The sequence below is a fragment of the Phaethon aethereus genome, assembly GCF_964289735.1.
Source record: "Phaethon aethereus genome assembly, chromosome: Z".
Classification (NCBI taxonomy): Eukaryota; Metazoa; Chordata; class Aves; order Phaethontiformes; family Phaethontidae; genus Phaethon; species Phaethon aethereus.
Window position 1 is genome coordinate 33,587,588 of NC_138577.1, and position 22,499 is coordinate 33,610,086.

Here is a 22,499-nt window from a genome sequence, read left to right on the forward strand (position 1 = left end):
CACATTAGAGATAAAGGAAAAAAAAAAAAAGGGAGCACATGCATGATTGCATGTGGAATGCAGCCTGTGTATTTTTTCTGAATACACAGTTGCTGGGGAAAAATGATTTGTAAAATATGACTAGATTTCAATGAAAAATATAATAGCATTTTTATAGACAGACTTAGAGTAGGTTTATATACTCAAGAAAAGGATTGGCTAACAGAATATAGTTGTATGTAAAGCATTGTTCAAGGAAACAACAGAAAATTTAAATGCACATAAGAGAGAGAAAAAATGTGATTTCCTCTAAATATTTTAGACTTTTGGTATGGATGTCTGGGCAGCTGAAGAATAGGGAAAGAGAATAATAAATTACAGTCAAGAATTAAATGGTTCTTTTACAGCATTTAAGGTTTACTGTGCTGTATAAGCAGAAGAAGGTTTCAGTTGTGAAGCTCCTAAATGCCTAGTATTTTATTTAAAAAAAAAAAGTTTTATGCAGCAAGGAATAAATAGGCAAGCAATTAATATTCATAGAATCCCTAAACATACATTCATTTAAAAAAACGCCAGCAGTTTAAAATTTAACTTTTCACCAATCTATCAGTTGCCCTGCTAAGTCATCTAACATTTGTTTTCATTAACACAGCTTGAGGAAATGTGATAATCAGTTTTGATGGCAACATAGCTTTTTTTCATTCAGTTGTTGAATTAAAACCAGGTATTTCAGGTGCTTTAAAAATGTAAATACTTAAATGACATAATAAAATTTTTAGATATGTTGAAAAAGAAATGAGAATTCAAACTAATGGAAAATACAGTATCAAGTTCTTGCAATTATGAAAGTTGCTGTAAGAAATTCACAGTCATATCACTAGCAAACTGAAAGTAACAGTAAATATAAACAATTTGGTGTTCTTTTGTACACTGTCAGCATTTTAAGGTTTCTTTTTTCTTTTATGAATGCTAAAAGTTAGGGAAACAAAAGAGGAACTGGTAGTTTTAATCGATGTTACTGAAGTTGGGGAAAACAAAAGGAAAAAAGTGGCTTACAACTGCTCATTAAAAAATATGCTTCATCTATAACGTTTAGTCCTGTGTTCCCTCAGTGAACAGCTATTAAAATATTAAAATCAATTTCTATCTCTGTAATGTATTCTTATTTTAGTAGGAAAGGCATTCTTACTAGGTAAAATCCAATTTTCATCTTTCATCGGTAACCAGAACACCTTGTAATATCTTCCTTATCAAACAATTGTGAGTTTCAGGATGTCCTGAACTACTATTGTGACTGCTGTTCTAGAGTCACAGGAAGGTCAAGGGGGAAAGCATAAGTCTGTTCTAGCAAGTGACAGGTTGCCATTAACTCATAATCTAATTATCATTTAAACAAACAGGGTTAGAAAGCTCTGCTGCTCTATCAGAAAGTTTTGTTAATTTCTTTTCAGGGGAGATACAGCTATGATGTGCTAGTATGGGAATTCTAAAGAGAACGTACTTATTCATGAAATACTGTGTATGACAGCAATAGGACTGAACTGGACGTTTTTGTTAAAAACACTGAAAAATTTAGAACATTGCCTTGGAATCTTATGTTAACTGCAATAGAACAGTAACATGTTTGAGGGGAAATTTGGAGAGAGTGTATTTTGACTATAGTGCGTATTTTAAAATCAAAAGTCACTGAAAAATAGTAAAACAAAATTCAATCTTATCATTTTTTAATGCTGTATTGTAAAAAGGATTCTAAAATTGTTCTGGATCTTTAAAGTTATTTTACAATTGTTCTTGAAGTGAAGAGGACATTCAGATAGCACAGCAGCAGGTGAAAGATATGAACAAAAATAGTGAGGTGATGACTGGCTTGACTCATATTCACTATGGGCAATAAAGGGAGAATTGGGTAATGTGGTAGAAAAAAAAATGTTGGGGAGAAGATTAAAGCTTGACTTGACTGGAGTTTTTCTTTGACAAATTTTTAGGGGAAAAACTTGCACCCAAAGACAGCATTCATTTGAGAAGAATTATAGGTTTAGTTTTACTCTGTTATGATGCATATAAGTTTCTGAAAATAAGGGAGATCTGATTTTTAGGGAAGGTACTTTTTGGCCAAATTACTTGAGGACATAAGATGAAGCAATGGAAGAGATATCAAACCCATACAGAAGATAGCTGAATGGAAATTTTATGTGATTTGGATTTTTGGATTGGATTTTTGGATTTTTGCAAAAGCACACTCTAGGAACTGGAGAGAAAAGTCAGTGGATTTCTGGAATTTTATGTGTTAGGTAACACGAAGGTGATAGGAGTGAAATGGAGCATGATTTCACTGTGCAAAGGCTAGATGGTATGTGTTGCCTACTTGGACAATTTATTTATGTAAGGTTTGGCTATTATATATTTAACTGAATTTCTGTGATTCTGTATGTGTATTGATTACTGTACAACTAGATCATTAGTGCTGACAACTTCATCTTTCTATAGCTCTGATTTGATGGCCTGAATGAAATGAACTTATGCCCCAAGAGAGCACTTCATTTGGATATGTTTGTGGAATAAAATTCACATTCGTAATGTCAGAAGTTGTTATTCAGTTGGGAGGTTTTAATGAAATATTGAAAATTGAATATATCTCACTAGTATTAAATTTACTTAAAACTTGTCCTCCATAGTCTGCTATCTTGTATTATTTGTTATTACATGTTGTTCACATGTCATTGTGAACTGTTCATTGTTAGCTGAAAGATGGAGTGACACAAAGTTGGCATCTGCTACCTGCATTAAATAGTAGAAGTCCAATAGTTCCAAGGATGTGATTAACACTATATTATTTACTCATACATGAATGATACCCAGTTTGCTTTTTCTTTTTTAATAGTAGGGTTTCTCAAAACTCTTGAGATGCTGAAGCAATCTCAGAACTGTTAGTGATTATCTCTAAGAGTTTGCAGAGCTTAGGTGAGGTGCCAGCAGCCTGGGAAATTTAATGTTACTTTTTAAAAAGGCAGGAAATGGGTGATCCAAGGAATTATGTGGTGGTCCACCTATTGTGGATTCCGAAAGAAATTGATTTCTAAACACCTAGACAATAACAGAGCATGGAGATATCAGAACAAACCTACTGATTTTTTCCTGTGACAGCTCATAGGGATAAAGAGTAAGCAAAAGAATTCATGTATGCTAACTTTAACAGGCTTTTGATAGTGTTTTAAATTCTGATATTCAAGAGACAGAAGAGGTATGATGTAAATCAACGGTTGCCAAACATATAGAGATATGGATTTGCTTTCAACCCTCAGTATCTCAGGCCACCAGCCATCATTCCCATCAGACTCTTAAAATCACTGACAGAGTGATAAAGTTCTGTGCATCATTTGCTGATTACTTTTCATGTCCTTGTGGAATGTATGTGGAAATCTAGACTGGTCTACTTTAAGTAATTTATGATGATTGCAGAGGAGATGGGGGAAGTATATTTCATGCGAAGCTACCACAGTGTTAAGTTTACAGAATATATCAAAGGCTTTTTCACAACTGTAAAGTGTGTTTCAGGTATTATTAAAAATATTATTTTCTTCAGTTATTTCAATATTTCAATGAAGTTAAAGGATTAGTAAGAAGCATTCCTGATGCATTTTCTGTAAGTATGAAGGCTCTTGGGCATTTTTAGGCTGAGGTTTACTAATTTGAATTAGGATTACTGTTTTGGATTGGATCCTACTGTTTTGTAGGACAGTAATAATACTACTATATTGAGGAAATGGTGTAAAATAAATTATGCGGAATTCAGTGGACGTAGGTACAATACTTAGGGAAGAGCTATCAGTTATGCACATACAAGATGGGATTGCCTACATAAGCAGTAGTTCCTGCTGCCAACTGCAGTTGCGACCACTCTTGTCACAAACTGAAGTCACCAGTTCTATAGAACCTGCAACATCACACCAGGATGTTTAATCCTTGTACTGGAAGTTAAGCCTGAAAAACACATGGCACAATCTTTCTTCTCTCTTCAACTTCGATGAGAGCCCAGCTGAAAAAATGTGTCTAACAGTTAATACATGTAGTTCAAAAACAGCCTGAATGGGATGGAAAAAAACAAGAGGTGCAATTGAAATTGCAAAAAACCAAAACCAAAATTCTGTTAATCATTCCTGATAGTTCTCAGTCATTCCATAAGGTATGATTGAAAAAAATTAACCTTTTTAGTATAGCAAAGGGAAGACAGAAACAGAATAAGTGGCATTCTGTCATGTAGAATTATATGTGTATGGCAAGGATGAACACAATCTATTGCCATTCTCTCATTTTAGGGACAAGATGACTTGTAGCAGCTTTAAACTGCATCAGCAGAAATTTCTGTTAATACCAGGAAATTTTGCAAATATTTGTTTCTAAAACTAGTGAATGACTGGAATAGGATGTATAGAGATTTTGTAGAATCTACTCCTTCACCATTTTTACAATCATGTTAGCAAACATTTGTCAGGAATAGCTGAAGAAGACTGGATCATACCTTGAGGTAGAAGGATAAAATAGACACTGAGATTTTTTTTTTTCTGTGGTTGTCTTTGGATTTTTTTAATAGTATTCACTGCAAAGCAATGTGACTGTAGGTCTCTCGAGAAAAAATGATCAGTTTGATATACAACTTAAATTTATTAATGCATTTTGGCTTGTATGGAACCTCATTGCTGACATCAGCATGATTGAGAATTGCTGATAATTACTTTGGTTCTATTTGTCATTTTAGGATGATGTTTCTGTCTCTTCAAAGTTCGAGCAATAACCTTAGATTATCCTAACAGCTTTCACTTCAAAGTAGTACAATACTTTTATGTAATCTTAGCATTATACTTAAGATAAATGTGGTTCTCTTTTAATCAATCTTTTGTATATCTATAAAAAAGGAGATCTTAATTGAATATACTGCTGCCTAGAGTACCACCTTCCTTTTTAAAAATTTGCAATTTATGTTAGTCATGCCAACCTGCAGCTGAAAGTATTATGGCATTATATGCATGTTTCTTCTATGAGTCAGTTTTCTTATTTGTTTAAACTTTTCTATATCTGTTGTTATACATATGGTATTTTAATTGTATTTTAAATTGCTGTGTAGTACCATAAGTCTCTCTGGAGAGGGTGACATAATTAAAGAAAATTACTTATTTGCACAACTTTTTTTTTACTGTAGGGAATATAGAGTGAGTGTATTTTACATTCCAACTAACAAAATTCAGACTTCAAGTTTCTACATGAAACAAATTTTAAAAAATTGTATTAATCTAAATCCTTGTTCAGGATAAGTATTCCTAAAAGCTGCAGCTGTTGCAGAAGATGTGAAACTGAGATCTGACATACTGTGGGAAATGCATATCCACATACCCTCAAAAAATCAATTCTTGCATCAGAAAAGTGCACAAAATTAGAAGACTTAATTATCAGAAAATAACTATTCCCTGAAACTCCAGCTTCCTGAATGCCTGCCATTGTTCTCCTTCCTTTTTACATTGATACCTAGAAGGAGGAGACTTAGCTGAGGAAGACCTATGTGAGGAATTCCTTTCTGTGTAACGCTTTAAATCCTGAAGGGAAGGTTGATTGGAAAACAAGGAGAAAGAAAAGTTTTGTGCCGTGGAGAATAAAATGGAAGTTATGAAACATTGGTGCAAACATTGGTTCCAAGTTTAAAATTCATTTCTTAGGAGGGAAGGTTACTTCTCATTCCTCTGCTTACACAACTAAGTGTTATTTTTAGTTCTGTTAAACGATACTCTCCTAAACTCCCAGCAGTTATGTTAACTTTATAGAAAATTTGTTCTCTACTAGGTTTTTGTGTTTCAGTATGATTTTGCAAAGCACTGAAGTATGAGAGCATCACAGAAATGAGAGTTACATTAATAGGTAAATGAAACTGTATTACATCTGAATCCCAACTATGAATATCCTTAAAATATAGAAATAGAAAAATCCCTAAGTGGACTTAGATTTACAGAGCCAGACTTTTACTTGATGGACATTCTATTTTATATTATCAGGGGAAACTGCTTTTGAGATTCAGAAGCACACTGTTTTCTAGCAGTTGCAGCATCTCTGAGTAGCTGAAGTAATATCCTTTACAGTATTTTATGTAAAATTTTCACCTTCCAGGATGCACTTGGATCCACGATAACATATTTTCATATTCTGTTAGGTAGTAAGTACTGTTTGATAATGATTATTGACAAAAGAGAAGAGTGATACCAAATTTGTCTATGCTAATGGACAAAAATTAGCTATAAATCAATCCCCCAAAACAATTAAAAAATCAAATAATATTAAATAAGTCATTTGCATGGCTCCTGAAAGTGTAACTGTATTCATACAAAGTGCCTTGATTGAGAACAAATGCCTCATTAATCTTAAGTGCTTCAGCTAAAGAAAGCTAGTAAGTCAGGAAGAATAATGACTGGCATTATAGAGAATGCAACGTACTGTACAGTGTGCAAGCATGTGGTCACCTAGTAGCTAGACTACATAAACTTAAGTACCTTTGTTATTTGGAGGACAAAAGGATTTGGGACAGGAAAGAGAAAGAAGACCACGTAAGGAAACAGGTAAATGCACTTCAATGCCTTACATCATAGTAAGCTAGCTGTTAATAAGGCTACTAAAGAAGTTGCATGACTTTTCACACATTATTCTAACCCTCGATAGCCTTATAGTTGAACACCTAATCTGGTCAGTTGGCATTGATTTTGAGAACAGCTCTGATATTGAATAGCAGGTGGTAAACAGTTTAGCAGAATATTTTTTTCTGTGAGTCAGCTTTTCATACTCTATCTTTTACTATTGATATTCAGACATTGGGTTTGTTTGTATTTTGTGTTTAGAGTAGCCAATTACGTCAGTTGAAGGATTTATTTTTTTTCCTTTTTTTCCCCAAGGCATCAGAAAAGGGGCACATAAGAGCTTTCCACATTCCAGCTCAGAAACTGCCCTACTGAAAATAATGATTCTGAACAATCTTTTTATAGCAGTGCCCTTCTCCCTGATACAGTGTCAGCATTTCCATTATAAACTCCTGTATTCAGAGCCTAATAACTGCCAAAATTAATTCACTATATGTGAATTGGTAGGCAGTGTCTTAATTTTCAGACTGATTTTGCTACCAAGCTTTAAAAGCATTTGTATATTGTTAATAAAAAGAAAATCATAGAACCATAGAATCTTTGGATTGGAAGGGACCTTTAAAGGTCATCTAGTCCAACCCCCCTGCAGTAAAGCAGGTACATCTTCTACTACAGCAGGTTGCTCAGATCCCTGTCCAACCTGACCATGAAGGTTTCCAGGGATGGGTCATCTACTGGGCAACCTGTGCCAGTGTCTCACCACCCTCATTGTGAAGAATTTCTTCCTTATATCTATTCTGAATCTACCCTCTTTTAGTTTAAAACCATTACCCCTTGTCCTGTTGCAACAGGCCCTGCTAAAAAGTCTGTCCCCATCTTTCTTATAAACCCCTTTAAGGACTGGAAGGCTGCAATAAGGTCTCCCTGGAGCCTTCTCTTCTCCAGGCTGAACAACTCCAACTCTCTCAGCCTGTCCTATGAAGGACAGGTGTTCCATGGTCCCTCTGATCATTTTTGTGGCCTCCTCTGGACCCACTCCAGCAGGTCCATGTCTTTCCTCTGCTGAGGGCTCCAGAGCTGGACACAGCACTGCAGATGGGGTCTCACCAGAGCAGAGTAGAGGGGCAGAATCACCTCCCTCAACCTGCTGGCCACGCTGCTTTGGATGCAGCCCAGTATTGGGGATAAAAATCTGACTATTGCAGGAAAGCTTAAAACCTTTTTTTCTGCATTTTTCTCTTCTATTTTCAGAAAAGTAAGGCCTGATTTTTTTTTTTTTAATTTTTTAATTTGGATTTTCCCAAACCTTCTCTGTAGAAATGTGACTTACTGGGAGAATTATAAATGCTGATGGTAACCATGTATGGACTCGTAAGTGGGGAGCATGATATTTCTTTCTGGTTTTGGTATTAGTCTAGTAACAGGATATACCTTGCTTGTAAAAACCAGCCTTTCACACAACATATTTTAACAGCTTTGTAAATACTGAGTTTCCCTCATGCTGTCACAGAAACAGAATTGAAGCCCGTTAAACCCGGAAAATATCTTTTTAACATAAGTGCCCTAATGCTTAGACCCAAAGTCCATTTTGACCTTGGATTCCCTCATTGCAGTTCACCAAGACAACCTTTGCCACTGATATCCATGTGAAAAGGCTTGAGAGCTTTGGGCACCTCCAGGTGTGTGGGTGTTTTCTTTTTCCCAAGGAAGGGGTTGTCCATTCCCTGCAGGGTGAAGCATGATTTCAATCAGATGCAGCTTGGAATCTAGCCCTGCTTGGAGCCGAAATTGGAACAGAAGAACCTCCACCAACTCGTCCAATCTAAATTGGTCCTCAAAGACCATGTCTGATCTCTAGGATTACTGCTTCAAAATCACTGAAGGGAAAAAAAATCAGGTGGAAATAGCCACTAACAGGTTATCCTGCCCTGCACAGTTGGTGCTAGGCTGCTTTCTTGAAGATACAAATTTTTATCTAAAGATGTTCAGGTTTAAATCTAATATTTACTGTCGCTTCCAAACAGTGTCTTATAATAATGGGAAAAAACCCTACATGTTTTCTATCAATAGGAAAACCATCCATCCATTTTTGTTTGTGTGTTTGCGAAGTGTTTAGCCTCAGTGTTCTCCTCTGGCAGTGGTTTTCACAATCTCGATATATTTTGCCGGAAGAATGATCAGTTTTGTATTTTGTACCTAATTTCAATACTTACGTATTCATTTTTTAAAATGGCTAATCTCAGTCATTTTGACTTCTCTTCAAAGGGGAGGTTGTCTGTAATCTCTCTTGTTCAGATGCTTAGGAACAGTCGCTTTTTCTACTGTAAATATTTTCTAAAACTGAGTGTCCAGTAACCAGTATTGCAGAAAGCATTTCACATTCAGCGTTGTAACAGTTTCCATTTCATACTTTATACGTGTTTTTTACTTCAGTTATGCACAGTCTAGTGAGAAAGGACACATAGGCTCCCCCAATACTTGCAATAAATGATTTGATTCTTATTTCATTCTCAGCCCTGCCAGTTCCCATTCCTTCTCTGGCTGCAGAATTCTCTCCCTACTCCCATTCCCCATCTTGCCTCTCTTCCTTGTCATTTTCCAAGTCTTATCCCAGCCAACTCTCTCCTGCTTTTTGCATTCTTGCAGATCCCTGTTGCAATAATGCTGTCATGGACAGCACAGCACAAGACTGCTTACCCTGTATACTGTTGCCTCAGCCTGGCATGACGTGGGAGCTGCAATTGCAGGGATTTTGTCCATCCTTGAATCAAGGGCAGCCCAGGCTGAATGTTGAAATGCTTTTCTCAAAGTTCCTATTATTAATAAAAAAATGTTGCATTGTTGAGGCAGAAATTTGACAGCATTATATACAACTGAAGATTGAGTTGTAATCACATCTAGCATCTAGCAACACTGTTAAGAAATGGTGCTCCCAGATGGGGAGGTGAATCCTTTTAGTAGACAACCCTCAATTTGTCTGTCATTTGTTATGTTTAGGAATATTTTGCCTCTAAAAAAAATGGAAGTTTGTCTCTGAAAAGCTAATTTTAAGGTAATACCTTGAAGTGAATATAGTAATGGTCTCTGAATTGAAATTAAATAATCTCTATAGCTATTTTCTGAGTGAAAATTATTCCCCTGGTGTGGGTAGATTAGAATATTCATTAGTGGACAATTTCTGAAAATGACATTTTCAAATGTGTTAAGAGAAACACCAACCCTTTTCTCTTTACACGAGGATAAATTAGACACAAATATAAATAAGTTGGGGAAATGAGATAGCCAAAAAGGCAGCAATGCTATATCCAAATGCACATCTGTGTTAATACTATTAGAAAGTATGACCTTGGCCATTACAAGGCAATTGAGAGAGAAGCTGGAAGACGAAGGGTATCTATTTTCAGTTCAAAGGTTCCTCTAAAGAACGCTCCAGAGCGTCTTGAAGAAAACAAAAGATGTTTATCAGCCTTAGACATACAATTTGTATCTATTTGACTTAGTTGTGGTAGAGTTCAAGATCAGATGTCTGTTTTAATTAATTACAATTTCCTACGAACCAGATACTTTTAAATGAGACTAGTAAGTCAGCGTTTTTGTGACACAGCTTTGTAGCAGTTGACTCTTAAAACTGAAAACTGTTCTGACCTCTTATTATAAATATTTGGGGGAAAAAACCTGTCCTAACCACTTTTCTTAGATTTTTGAGTGCTTTTAGAGAGTAGTCAAAGTCAACAGACACACAGGGACAGTAATTGATGAAAACAGTGGAAATATATTTTTAACTGGATAAATAGTCGGTGCACTAATTAGTGCTGTAGACATTATCAACACTTGCAATGCTTCAAACCATTAACCAAAATAAAGCTGTGATAATAAACCTGTCACAATACCTTTATAATACTAATATAATAATAAGGTTTGGTGAATATATTCTGTTTGGTTTTCAGAATCACAAACCTTAGAAACACATGAAAATTAAGTTTATGTTATGTATAATGTATATTGCAGTGTATACTTAGCAGTGCTAAGTAATGGGATTTTCCTAATATCTAGGTATCTTTTTAAAAACATTTAAAAATGTATTTTGTAAAGCTTTAAAATGGCAGGTTACATAGAATAGTAAGATCTGCCATAATGAATTAAACCAAAGTCCATTCTAGCCTGTTATCCTCTCTCTAGCACAGCCAGAAATTAATACCTGGGGAAGAATAGAAGGCTGGGACAAGTGTTCCCTAATGCTCTCTCAATCTCGTACAGTATGCAAGTAAGAAACTGCTTTAGCCAAAGGCAGTGTCTTTGTATTTACTAAGTAAAAGGCAACTTTTGTTGGATTTCTCTTTCATGAACCTATGCAGCTTCTCTTTCAAGTGGTGTAAAATTTTAGCATCCGCATCTGGCAAACAGTCATGTACTCTGTGAAGAACATTTTTTGTTTCTTTGTTTTGAATCTGCTGTGTTCTGTTTTCCTTTGATAGCAACCACTTACTTCTTGTATTGGAGTACTTAGTTAAGCCCTTCCAAGTCCCTCATGATTTTACTGACATCTCTCAAAAACCATACTGTCTTCTCTTTCCTGTCTTTCCTGGCCTAACCAACCACAGCCTGCGTAGTTATCTCTTGTGCAGAAGCTGTTGCAGCTGATATTAGCTGAATACAAGCTTTTTTTTTTTTTTTTAATAGTGAGGCCTTTGAAGTAAGTTTAATCAGAAATGAACGAGATCTTGATTGAGAATTGCGATATTCTGGAAAACAGGATGTAATTAAATAAGGAAAAGTGCAGGATACTGAAATTAGAATACAGACAAAGGAATTTGGAGCAAATGGTATCAGCCACTGCTGTAGAAGAGGTCCTGAAGGTATCAGCCACTGCTGTAGAAGAGGTCCTGAAGATTAAAGTGCATGAGCTTAAAAAGTCACTGTGGTCCAAAGCTGCATGCTGTGTGAACACATCTCCCTAGATGTGGGGTGCAAGATGTATTGACTAAGCATGCTTTGCCTGACATCACTGAGGATTTGCTATCATTGCATTTCAGAGGAGAAAACATGGCCACAGATGAAGACAGTAGGTGAAAAAGCTGGAGTTGTTTAACCTACTAAGATGCTGAAGAGTGAAAATGACAAAGAGGAAAGGAACAATCTGTTTTTCGTGTTTCTGATGCATAAAGTAAAAAGGAAAAAGTTTAAGCTACATCAGGGAATCTTCAGGTTAGCTGTTACAAAAGATTTCCTAATGGCAGGAATGTCAAAGAGCTGGAAGAGATTGTTAGTTTGATTATGGAGACTACATTTTATGAGGAAGTTGTTGAAAATGTGTTGGACAAAATTCATTAGGAATAACAGATGTTTTATTTTACACTGTCTTCATCCACCGACATAGGTTATATATTTTATTTAACTGGATAAATGTAATTATTTGGAGATGCTATTGTAATTTACACGGTCTTAGAGGAAAGGAAAAACTGCAGCTTAACAAGAAAGGGGATCATGTAGGGCATGTTCATAGTTGTCCATATGAATAACCATTATATGACTTACTATATATCCCTCTGCTGTGGCTTGGCTCAACTCTGTTGCATTGCTGTGTCAGACAGCTTCCTGTCTCATACAGAATGCTATGGCTGATGAAGTGTGCAAATATGGAAGTGTGAAAACTGCTTTTTACAAGCATTGCTGTCAATATGACTTTATATTTTGGTGGTGTAAAAAATACTCAAAGACAACCAAAACTCATTTATTTAAAAAAATAAATGAGTGTGAATAGAGTTGGGTTTTGTGTGGTATTTCTCCATGCAACAATAATTAATATGCAGCTATGCCTGAGTAGTGGCATATCATTCCAAAAAAGGTGATCTATCTTTTAGGTATATGTACCAAAGGAAGCATGGTTAATTCAAATTGACTTCAGGCTTTTTCTGAGGTTTCTAGCAGTGGTTGAAACAGAGAAATGAAAAATAAAACCAGATTAGGAATGGTTGCAAAATTCAGTTTCACTGTAAGCAAGGGGAAGTGCTTAGTCCAGCAACTGTGGATATGATCTATACTGTTATGGAAACAATGCATCATTCAGTAAAAAGCTAAAAGATGAAGTGGACGTTAGTGTGCTAAAGCTTGCAGATTATATGGAGATGTCTTACTTTATACAGATACTGGAAGAGAAAGTTTTCTTTTGTATTTCTAGAATGTTATGGAGATTTTTGAAGCAGATGAGCAATTTAAAATGGTCTAAGATTTAATTTAGATAAGTGTAAAATAATATGCTTAAGAAATTATTATATAATGCAAATACAAATGACAAAATTACTTGTTTAAAGTATTTGCAAAGTAATAGTGAATCAGAGATTAGGTATGTTCTAAGGTGATGCTTTAAGATGAAGTCTGTTCCTCTCCTGAATTTTATATACAGGCTGAGAGCACAAATGCATGGATGCACAAACACTTTGTCTTTCTCTGTGAGAACATGGGTAATAATCACTAATACACATGTGAGTTCACTGCCATCCATAGTAGGTATACCTGTATTAGGAATATTAGTCTTTCGTAATATCAAGTCCCCTGTGTTTTCATTGCTTGCAGTATGTTGAAACTGGAGGTAAAGTAATGGCAATGTCGCGTGAATACAGGACAATATATTGCAATGCAAACGTGATTTACAAAATTGATTTAATGGGCTTTACTCCTGTGGTCCTTCCTACCCAGGTTTGCTATGAACACTGATGAAATTGTCTAGTTCTTACAGGCCTAAGTTGTTATAGCCTGTATCAAGCAGACGGTGAACAATTATTACCCACCATCACTATCTACTCACCAAAGACTTGTATAGGTAGTTTTTGAGAAGGGATTTAATTTGGTTCTAGTAGGTCCTGCATAGGCAAAATAATTTTGTAGCTGGTAATGTGGATATTTACAGCTGCCTTCTCTTGTCTCTGGCTGCCTTCCCTCCCCTTCTGCCCCTCTTTTGGTTTTTTTTTTTCCTTAATATTTCATTTTCTTTTTTTTTAACTTCTGCAGTTAGTAGGTAAGGTTTATAACTTCTGTCTCTTGCAGTGTCTAATTCACAATTCATTTTTACAGAGGTTGAGAGACAGTAAACCTTCAGAACAAATTTGTTAGCGGCATCTTTTATATAAAGTCTCTTCCTGTGCTATTTTATCTTCATTTATTTGTGGAACTTCTTTAGGGCCTTGGACCCTCTCTCTAGTTACATTAATAAGGTACACAGCAGATGATCAGATTAAGGTTTTCCTTAAAAGTAAAAAAATAACCTGTTAGAAGCAGGAAAAGTCCATCATTATTCAAGCAGTGAATTTCAAAGTAAGCTGGCATAAGAATAACAAAGCTCACAAAATAGGAGCAAAACGACTTTTATTTTGCAAAACAGAGAAGCAGTAATTTAAAGGATTTTTATGGCAAATATGAATAAAGTGCTTCAATTTAAAAAAAAAAAATCATGAGGGGTCCACATGTGGGGCATCCACTGAACTTTTAAATTTGAAAACGGACAATGAAGCTTTTCCTCCCCAAAGATTTCTGTTGAGTCAGACTTATGCCCTCTTCCCCAGTCTACAGATGTTATTCTACTTCTACATTGTAAGCTTCATGCTGTTGCAGAACTGCAGATGAACTGGGGATCAGATCATCAAGAAGTCCTGCATGGCTCCTTTTTTATGACATCATTTTATTTGCCTCTTCTTGAATGGCTGTTCCATTTTAAGTATTATTTGCTATGCTGCTTGGCTCATTTATTTTGTTACTCTCATGTGGCCATGGAAATGTGTGCCCATCTATTTTTACTGCTTTTATCTCTAACTGTCAAATATAAAAGTAACAATTTGGACGCATTTTGTTGGTCAGTATCTCGCCATGATGGTGGCCAAGTATAGACAACGCTGATAGCAGAAAAGATGACCCATTCACTCAGGGTGTCAAAGTCAATCACAGGAAGAGCTGAAGAAATAGATTTTTCCTCTGCTGATTTGTAAGCAAGATTCTAAGGTGAATGAGATTGAAAAGGATGCAGTGCTGTAGGATTACTCTGTGGTTGTGCTAAGATAGTCCTCAGGATTCCCAGGTAGGATTAAAGATCTTCAGACTGTTTCACACTGTAATTTTCATATATAAGTGTGTGCCTTTGAGAACTGAATGCCAATTAGAAGCAAATTTCCCATGACTGTAGTGGTACTTTACTGGAAACAGTGCACTGTGCCCATTAACTGTGTAGTGGAATTTTTGTTGTATTATTTCAGAATAATTTCAACATGGTGAATTAATAATCACATTATTAGCCTTAATAATGTGATTCCTTAGCATTTAGTTTAGGAGAGTCTTTACCTCATGCCTATGTAGATTTACATGCCTATGTAAATTTTCCAACTGAGTGATTTTTTTAAACCAAAATATATTCAGGATAAGAAAGAGAGTAACGGTTCTTTGCATAGCTTGAGAGTATACCTGTGTTGATGGCAGCACCTCGCTATCCTAATGACATCCAAAGAAGGGCAACAGTTAGAAAGAGAATGTGAAGATGATTTGAATCAACTTGAAGAGTAGTTAAGGGAATTTAATATACATAGGTTGGCAAAAAATATCTCAAAATGTTATGATATCATAAGAATCTACAAATATTTAGAAAATAAATATGTATAGGAAAAAAGAGGGTGATTTTGTATAGTGTTTGAACAGCATAGCAAAGCGTAATGGTTTGAAACTAAAATAGGAGGTGGTAAATTAAACTGAATTTGGCATGTGAATCTAGAATCGCATGAAATTTGTTGACTTGATCTATCTTTGAAAGAGAAATGGAAGACTAAATAATAGAGTAATTCTGGTTCCTGCCATTTTGCTCTACCTTCAAGAGTGTGTGCACTTAGGGGAGAAAGAGAAGATATAACTTTCCTTCCCTCCCTCCCTGCTTTCTTCCCTTTCTTTCTGTTTCCCTTCATCCCTTCCTCCTTCCTGTGTTCTCACTTCCACTTGTTCTCTCCACTGCCCCTCCACCCCCGATGAGCTTCTGTCTTGTTGTGTAGGGCTTGATACAAGAGCAGGTTTCCTAAGATGTGGCAAGAGAACCTCACAGAGATGCAGCTAATTGAATATGACTGTTGGTTCTGGAAAAAACAGTTTTACTCCAGTAGCCCAATGGCAAAATTCTATGCAGTGATGTCCCTCCCCATCTGAGCTGTTTCCTCTGTAGAAGCAGCTACCAAAAGTTACAAACAGGACAAAGCTGAAGCTCCCACTCCAGTGCTGCAGTAACAGCCTCCTTGTGTTCCATTTTTCTTTATATGCTGAAACTACCTGTTCCTGCTTAGTCCCCTTTGAATACCTGAAAGAATTAGTATTCTGAGCCTTTGGGTTTCCTGATTTAACAGTCAGCGTTTACTACTACAAGGGGAACTGTGATCTGGAACATACTAGATCCCATCCCAAGGCTCTTGTGAGTAATGAACTTCAATTCTCTTTTTCACAACTCTACAATAATATAAATAATTAAAAGAGTACTGTATGAGAGGGTGGGTTACCTGTTCTCCATGGTTTTCGTAGATAAGGCAAAAAGTTGTGTGTTTAAGTTGCAAAGAATATTCAGTTGTCACAAGGAAGTATTTTTTAGTTAGGAAAGGTCTTTCCCATAGGAACTATAATAAAGCATTCAGTTAGATTCTGGCAGGCACTGATAATCTTCATTACTGGAGGTTTGAGATGAGATCAGACTGGAGTATTGCATAACAGTTCTTTGGGTTTTTTTGTTTTGATTATTTGTTTGTTTGTTTTTTCCCCTGCAAGGGCAACTTAAATTTAGAGGTTCAGGAGCAAGCTCTCTTTCTGAGTATAGAAGTACAGTCACAGGATATCTTGACTTCATTTTGTGCATTTGATTCTTCATAGAGACTAGAAGAATAGAGACAGGAAGAAAGATAACTAACGGAAACAATTTCGCATCTGTTCCTGTGAAGGGACAAGGAAAAAAAGAAAAAAAAAAGGGAAAGGATAGATTCAGAAAAGGAGGAGATTGAAGAGAGGGAAGTGTTGGAAAGTAGAAAGGCCTGCATGTCTGTTCAAAGGCACAGTTGTAAGTAGAGGTAGGAAAAGCCCTGGTTTTTTGGTGTATTATCTGGTAAAAAATGCCTTGCTGAGTGCCCTGAAAGCAGATGGAGTTGTGCTGAAAATCAAGCCAGTCAAGGTGCAAAGAGAGCTTTTACAAAAAGCATAACCTGCCCCATATTCTGTAGGTTTATAAATTTGAGAACTTGTCAGAAACAAACAGGTTTTAAAAGTATTTGAGGTGGATCAGTGGCTTGTAAGTCAGTTTCTCAGTAATGTATTAAACTAACTGTGTCATTTTACTTTGTTTTAACTTGGTAAGTTGCATGCCAATTCCAGCTTTTCTGTGACAGTACTTGATTAAAAGCCTTTTTTTTTGATATCACTTTCAAAGGGATTCTGTCACTTTGTTTAAGTGTAATACTTTTTTTTTTTTTCCCCGCTTTTGAGTTGCTTCTATTTTCATTACTGTATTCTTGAATTTTTCTTATAAGGAAATGCGGTGCATTTAAGTGGCAGGGTGTAACCCAGTAGTTAATTACATTAGCAATTTACATATCCTTAAGATCAGCTAAATAAAGATGATTTATAATCAGTCAATAAAGCTCATTTTTTTTCTACACTATTTTTTTTTTTAGGAATGTTGTCTCTGCAATTTGAGAGGTGGTGCATTAAAGCAAACTACTGACAAGAAGTAAGTAATACATACTTTGGAATTTTATGTGCTTGTTTTAAACTTTATTCCCAATCCATTCCCATGTACAAAATATTTTTAAACCTATTTACTTGACAGTGTGTCGTTAAGCTGAATCATTGTAGAATTAACATTATTCCTATTGAAATGTGCCACCGGTATTTTGTGAAATAGGTAGATGCTAAAGTATACATTGGTTATAGTTTTTGCACACACTTACTTGTTCCAAATTCTATTCTGCTGGCCTTTGTGTAAAGAAAGTAAACGAGAGCTCATTTGTCATTGTTTGCATGGGCAAGTTTTATCAAACAGTGAAGTGTATTTTCTTCTTTGGTCTTGGAAATTTGTGATTACATAATTTAGTACAGTACCTTTGAACTTCTAGAAACAACATTTTTAATTAATTAATTTGAATCATATTAAAATATTTTAGATTTTGAAGTTTTTTTTTTTAAATATGCTCCTATCATACACTGTCAAAAATAGTATTGTTTCTGACATCATGCTATTAACAGCAATAGTATTTTACTCTGTCTTTGGATGACAGGACACTATAGCAAGTAACCCTAACAGATAAAATGGGAAATATTGCAACTTAATATTTTTTCAAGTCCAATAGTGGAACAGTCTTTACGCATTTTGAATCTTCTCATAAGTAATTAAATTATTTTAGTAACTTAGCAATATCACGTAGATCTCTTTCTTCAGTCCTTTGGAATGCAGTGGTAAAATATGATCTAGCTGCAACATTCTTTTCCACTTATCAGGCAAGAATTTGTTTATTGGTGATTTGCCATTAGTTGCATGACCCTTGTAAATTGTCCAGTTAGAGGAAGGCTTTACATGAAACTTACAGGCCAGATCTTACCTTCAGAAAGCATTAATAACAGAATCATTTTAATGGAGGTTTTGACTAACACATGAAAATACTCAGCTGCAGTTTAGTTTAAACTCCCCTAAATTTGTTACTTGCTTTTCTTACTAAAAAAAAAATAAAAGGACAAAAGTATTATCTCAATAGAATTTATCATGGTCTTTTGTTATTTGCTGCTGATAGATTGCATCTTTGAAAATATGTACATCCTTTCTGTAGGTCAATTAAAATATTTTAGAAATGTTTTATAAGATTTATTAATAGAAAAAGAATCCACAGATGTTTGCAGAAAATGGCTTTCTCTGCGTAACTGTACCTAAAGTCTTTAGTTTTGCATTATATCCCTCTGTAGGTTTCTATTACAGATTTATGAAATGAGAGTTCTCTAAAAGTAGTTCAACTCATTTTTCTTGTTTCCATAACACCTTACAGTTGCTACACATTGTAGAGTCTTTCATCTATCGTTCAGCATTAGTACCATTCCAAACATTTAAGAGTTTTCAGAAGAGTATGTTCCAATTGTGTCTTTTTTTCTTTAAGTATAAAATCCAAGATGTGTATTCCCTTCCCTCCTTCTTTCCTTCTTACCTGCTGGTGGGAGATGTAGGATGAGCACTACTTAGATTTAAAAGCTAATGACTCCAACATTCATTTTGTGTGTGTGGGGGTAACAATTTGCCATATAGGAGAGCTGGGATTCCTTCTTTTCAGCAGAACACAGCAATTGTTTTGAGTCCTGTTAGGTTGCGAGATGGCAGAGTATAAAGGTTTGAGTGAAGATTTATTGAAGAGGAACTACATTTATAGCATTTCTGTCCCATAAAGCTTAGATAGTAAGACAATGTAGTTTTGCAGGCAGGCAGGCAGCAGTAAAAAGACAAAGGGTGTTATTAAAAGTGAAAAAGAAAAAGTCGCAAAGCAAGACTTTTTTCTGTAAGTTAGAATGTAAACAAAACTGTCACCTTAATAAGATGATAGTTCTACAAGCTTTTTCTCCTTTCATTTGAGCTGAACTGTATAACTTGCTAATTGATATGTCATCTTTACATCCAGCTCTTAGTTCACACTTTAACCAATACAACTTCAATGTCATGTGACAGCAGTTTGTTTAGTCCCTCTATATCATATACTTTTCAAGATATTTTTTGTCACAGGTGAGTTATTGAAATAGCATCACTCAAGTGCAGGGAGGAGAAATGATTTCTATTCTGCTACATCACTTTCTACATCTTTTAGCTCCAGCCTACATCTGTGTTAATCCGCTAAGATGCTCATGTAATGTGTGTGTGTGGAGATCTACAGAAAGTGGAGTGAGACAAGCATTCAGGGCTTAAAAACAAAAAGCAAGTGGGGTAATGAGACACAATGTACAATGAATGGCTGAGAATATGACAAATACGTATCAAGGAATGCAAATGTTTCCCTTTCTTCAGATTTACTGGTAGTCTACTGCAAAAAAGATTTTAAAAGTAGTCTCAGGAGGCTACTCTTTGTTAATAAAAATGTCATTAGCTTCTCTTTTTCTTCATAAAAGATGCACTTTTAACATTAATTTCAGACTTTTAAAAGGTTCGTTTAGCCTTTCTTATTTTGAGATTTTTGTATTGAACCAGCATTTGGAGGCTATAGCTGTGCTTTCTGGTGAGTATAGGAAATACATAGCATCATCTTGACACATTTGACACATTTCCTGAAGTTGCACTGGAGTTTTGTATGTAGCACAGGTTCTAAGCACTTGACAGGTGCTTTTGCTGTTAAACAGGATCCAGTTCATGTTGGGCAATACAGTGACAGGCTGATCAGTTTGCTGTTTCTATGCCTTTGTGTCTATAAGCAGGTCTTGATAGTATACTTTGTTTTATGCTTCGACAGATGTATGACTGATTGTGACCATGTGTGTTGCCTAAGAAGAGTTACTCAGGTCTGAGTAATGTTAATCCAAAATGCTGTAAGTGCTAAATTGCACATGAAACAAATAGCGTGGTCTTTATACCTGTACCTGGATAGCACAACTGCAAAACCTTTGCCCTTAATAAATTGAACACGAAAGATGCTTAAAAAGCGTTGCAGTAAAACCACAGTCTGAAATTATATTTACACAAAGTGTTAGTCTTGTAAGGTTTGTTAAATATGTTTCAAAGAAGCTTAGGAATTCCTAATAAGGAAGTATCTAGAGGTGGTTGCCTTTTGAAAAACTAAAACACACAGCAAGTAATGAAACATCTTAAAAACTTGTATTTCTGTGGGTTTTTTTGGTGGTATTCTTGACTTGCCACTTTTCACAGGTGGGCACATATAATATGTGCAATTGCCATCCCAGAAGTCAGATTTGGTAATGTCACAGAACGTACACCGATAGACACTAGCAGAATACCTTTGCAAAGATTAAAATTGGTGAGTAATATATTCATACATGCTTCATATATTCTTTTCTGTTGAGGTGTTCCGATATTTGAAATGTATTTACAATCTGGACTGTGATGATTATTGCCAGGTACAGAGCAGTAAATTATATTTAAGGTAAGGAGTAAATAACCAGGGTTTTATCAAAATGGGCTTTTTGACATATAATGGCAACTCATTAACGCTGTTAACAGCCTTTGGTATTAAAAGAAGCTTGAACCTGCCCTCCCCCAAAAGAAGACTAAAAAACTTGACCAGTGACACCTGTGAAAGTTTCAGTTTTGGAACTGTATTGGTGATGAAAGTGTTGAAACCCAAACAGACTGGGAATATCACACAATACATATTTGTGAGGTCTTTTTATTATGTATTTTTGACTAAGGGAACTGTTTATGAAGGTAAAAGGTTATATGATCTGTTTGTTACATCGCATCTCTACCCATGGGCATTAAAAATGTGTGCAAAACAGGTCACACATTGTATTGGATGAAGAAGCCCTGTTTCCTGAGGAATTTAACAAGCTGGTGAAAAACAAAATGCATCAGTTGCTAACAGTTGCACCCTGTGGTATGTCTAGAATAACAGTGTCATTCAAGAAGGTTGATGTTCACAAGCAGAAGATACACATAAGTGCAATATAAGAGTATTTTCCGTCATGTGTTACATGAGAATTACTTAATTTGTCAGCGTGTGCATCACTGTGATGTCATCTGATAGAAAGAAAATCATTAGGGGCTCATTCAAAATCTTAGGGAAAAGGTACCATTGGTTTTCTGGATCTGCTCCACAGATCCTCTGTTTCCAAAGTGGTCCTTGGTCTACCTGACCACATACTTGCTCTTTTTGAACTATTAGTCTCTTCATTACATTTTCATTTCATTCCATTCTTATTTTTTGTGGTTTTTAGCTGTATTTCGAAACATGGAAATGCAACTTTGAGTTACATAAAACACATTTCTAAACACTATATATAAATTATTATTAAAAATGTTCTTCCTGATCTGAAAATACAACCAGTAGAAGCACTGACAATTAGTTTCAATATATTCAGTCTTAGTCTTTGAAGATCTTAACCAGACACATGACTGTGACTGTTTGGAAATTGTTAATTCAGGGGTTGAAAACACAGAAATGTTTAATTTACCAGATGTTGAAATTTATTCTTTGGGCTGTCCGTGACTTGAACTGTACAAGAATAATAGGACCCTTTTGGAGAAGGTTTGAATTAATTTTAAGTTCTTGATCATGAAGGTACGGAGATAAAATTTGTGAAGTTACATGTTTTAAAATTCCTAGGTAATTTCTGCTGAATATGAAGCAATTATGTTAATCAGATATTTATAACTGAGAGCTTTTTCTTCTGTGCTTGCCTTCTGTTGATAAAAGATTGTTTATAGTCCATACTGCTTTTTCGGTTCTTGAAACCTTCTTCAATGTAAAATGACATTGAAGCACTACAGATCATATTAAGCTGTATATACCATTTTGGTCTCCTGTGAGTTCGTGAATGTTTAGAAGTATAGTACTTCTTTCCTTAACATAGTTTTCTAAAGTAAAAGAGTGTGTATATTTGAATGGAATGAACATCGTGATGAAGGAATTCAGCTGAATAGAAGAAAAATGAAAGACAGGGTACCTTATAACAACCATAAATGTAGTATTGCTGCAGGCAGTGGACAGCCTTACTGTGAGGGAAGGAAGCACTATAATCCTGGTTTGACTCATTAAACCTTACTTTTCTAAGACTTAGTTTCTGACATTGAATTTATAATGAAATAACTAGTCTTGTACTTGTCAATAGAGCAATAAAATGCTGCTCCTTGCGTAAAGCAGCAGAGAAAAATCTGGTCTAAAACCACCAGCAGTCTGCCTGCTTTTGAATTTTGGCTTTTGTTGC

At 35.4% G+C, this 22,499-nt stretch overlaps 1 protein-coding gene across 1 annotated transcript in view; it reads left to right on the plus strand.

Moving 5' to 3' along the window:
• KDM4C (lysine demethylase 4C) overlaps window positions 1-22,499 on the plus strand; it is a gene marked incomplete at its 3' end in the record, with an annotated part of 237,135 nt that overhangs the window by 136,714 nt on the left and 77,922 nt on the right. The window contains exons 12-13 of the mRNA XM_082013446.1: window positions 17,270-17,325; window positions 20,485-20,593. Coding sequence (XP_081869572.1) covers window positions 17,270-17,325; window positions 20,485-20,593 — 165 coding nt within the window. The remainder of the gene's footprint in view (window positions 1-17,269; window positions 17,326-20,484; window positions 20,594-22,499) is intronic.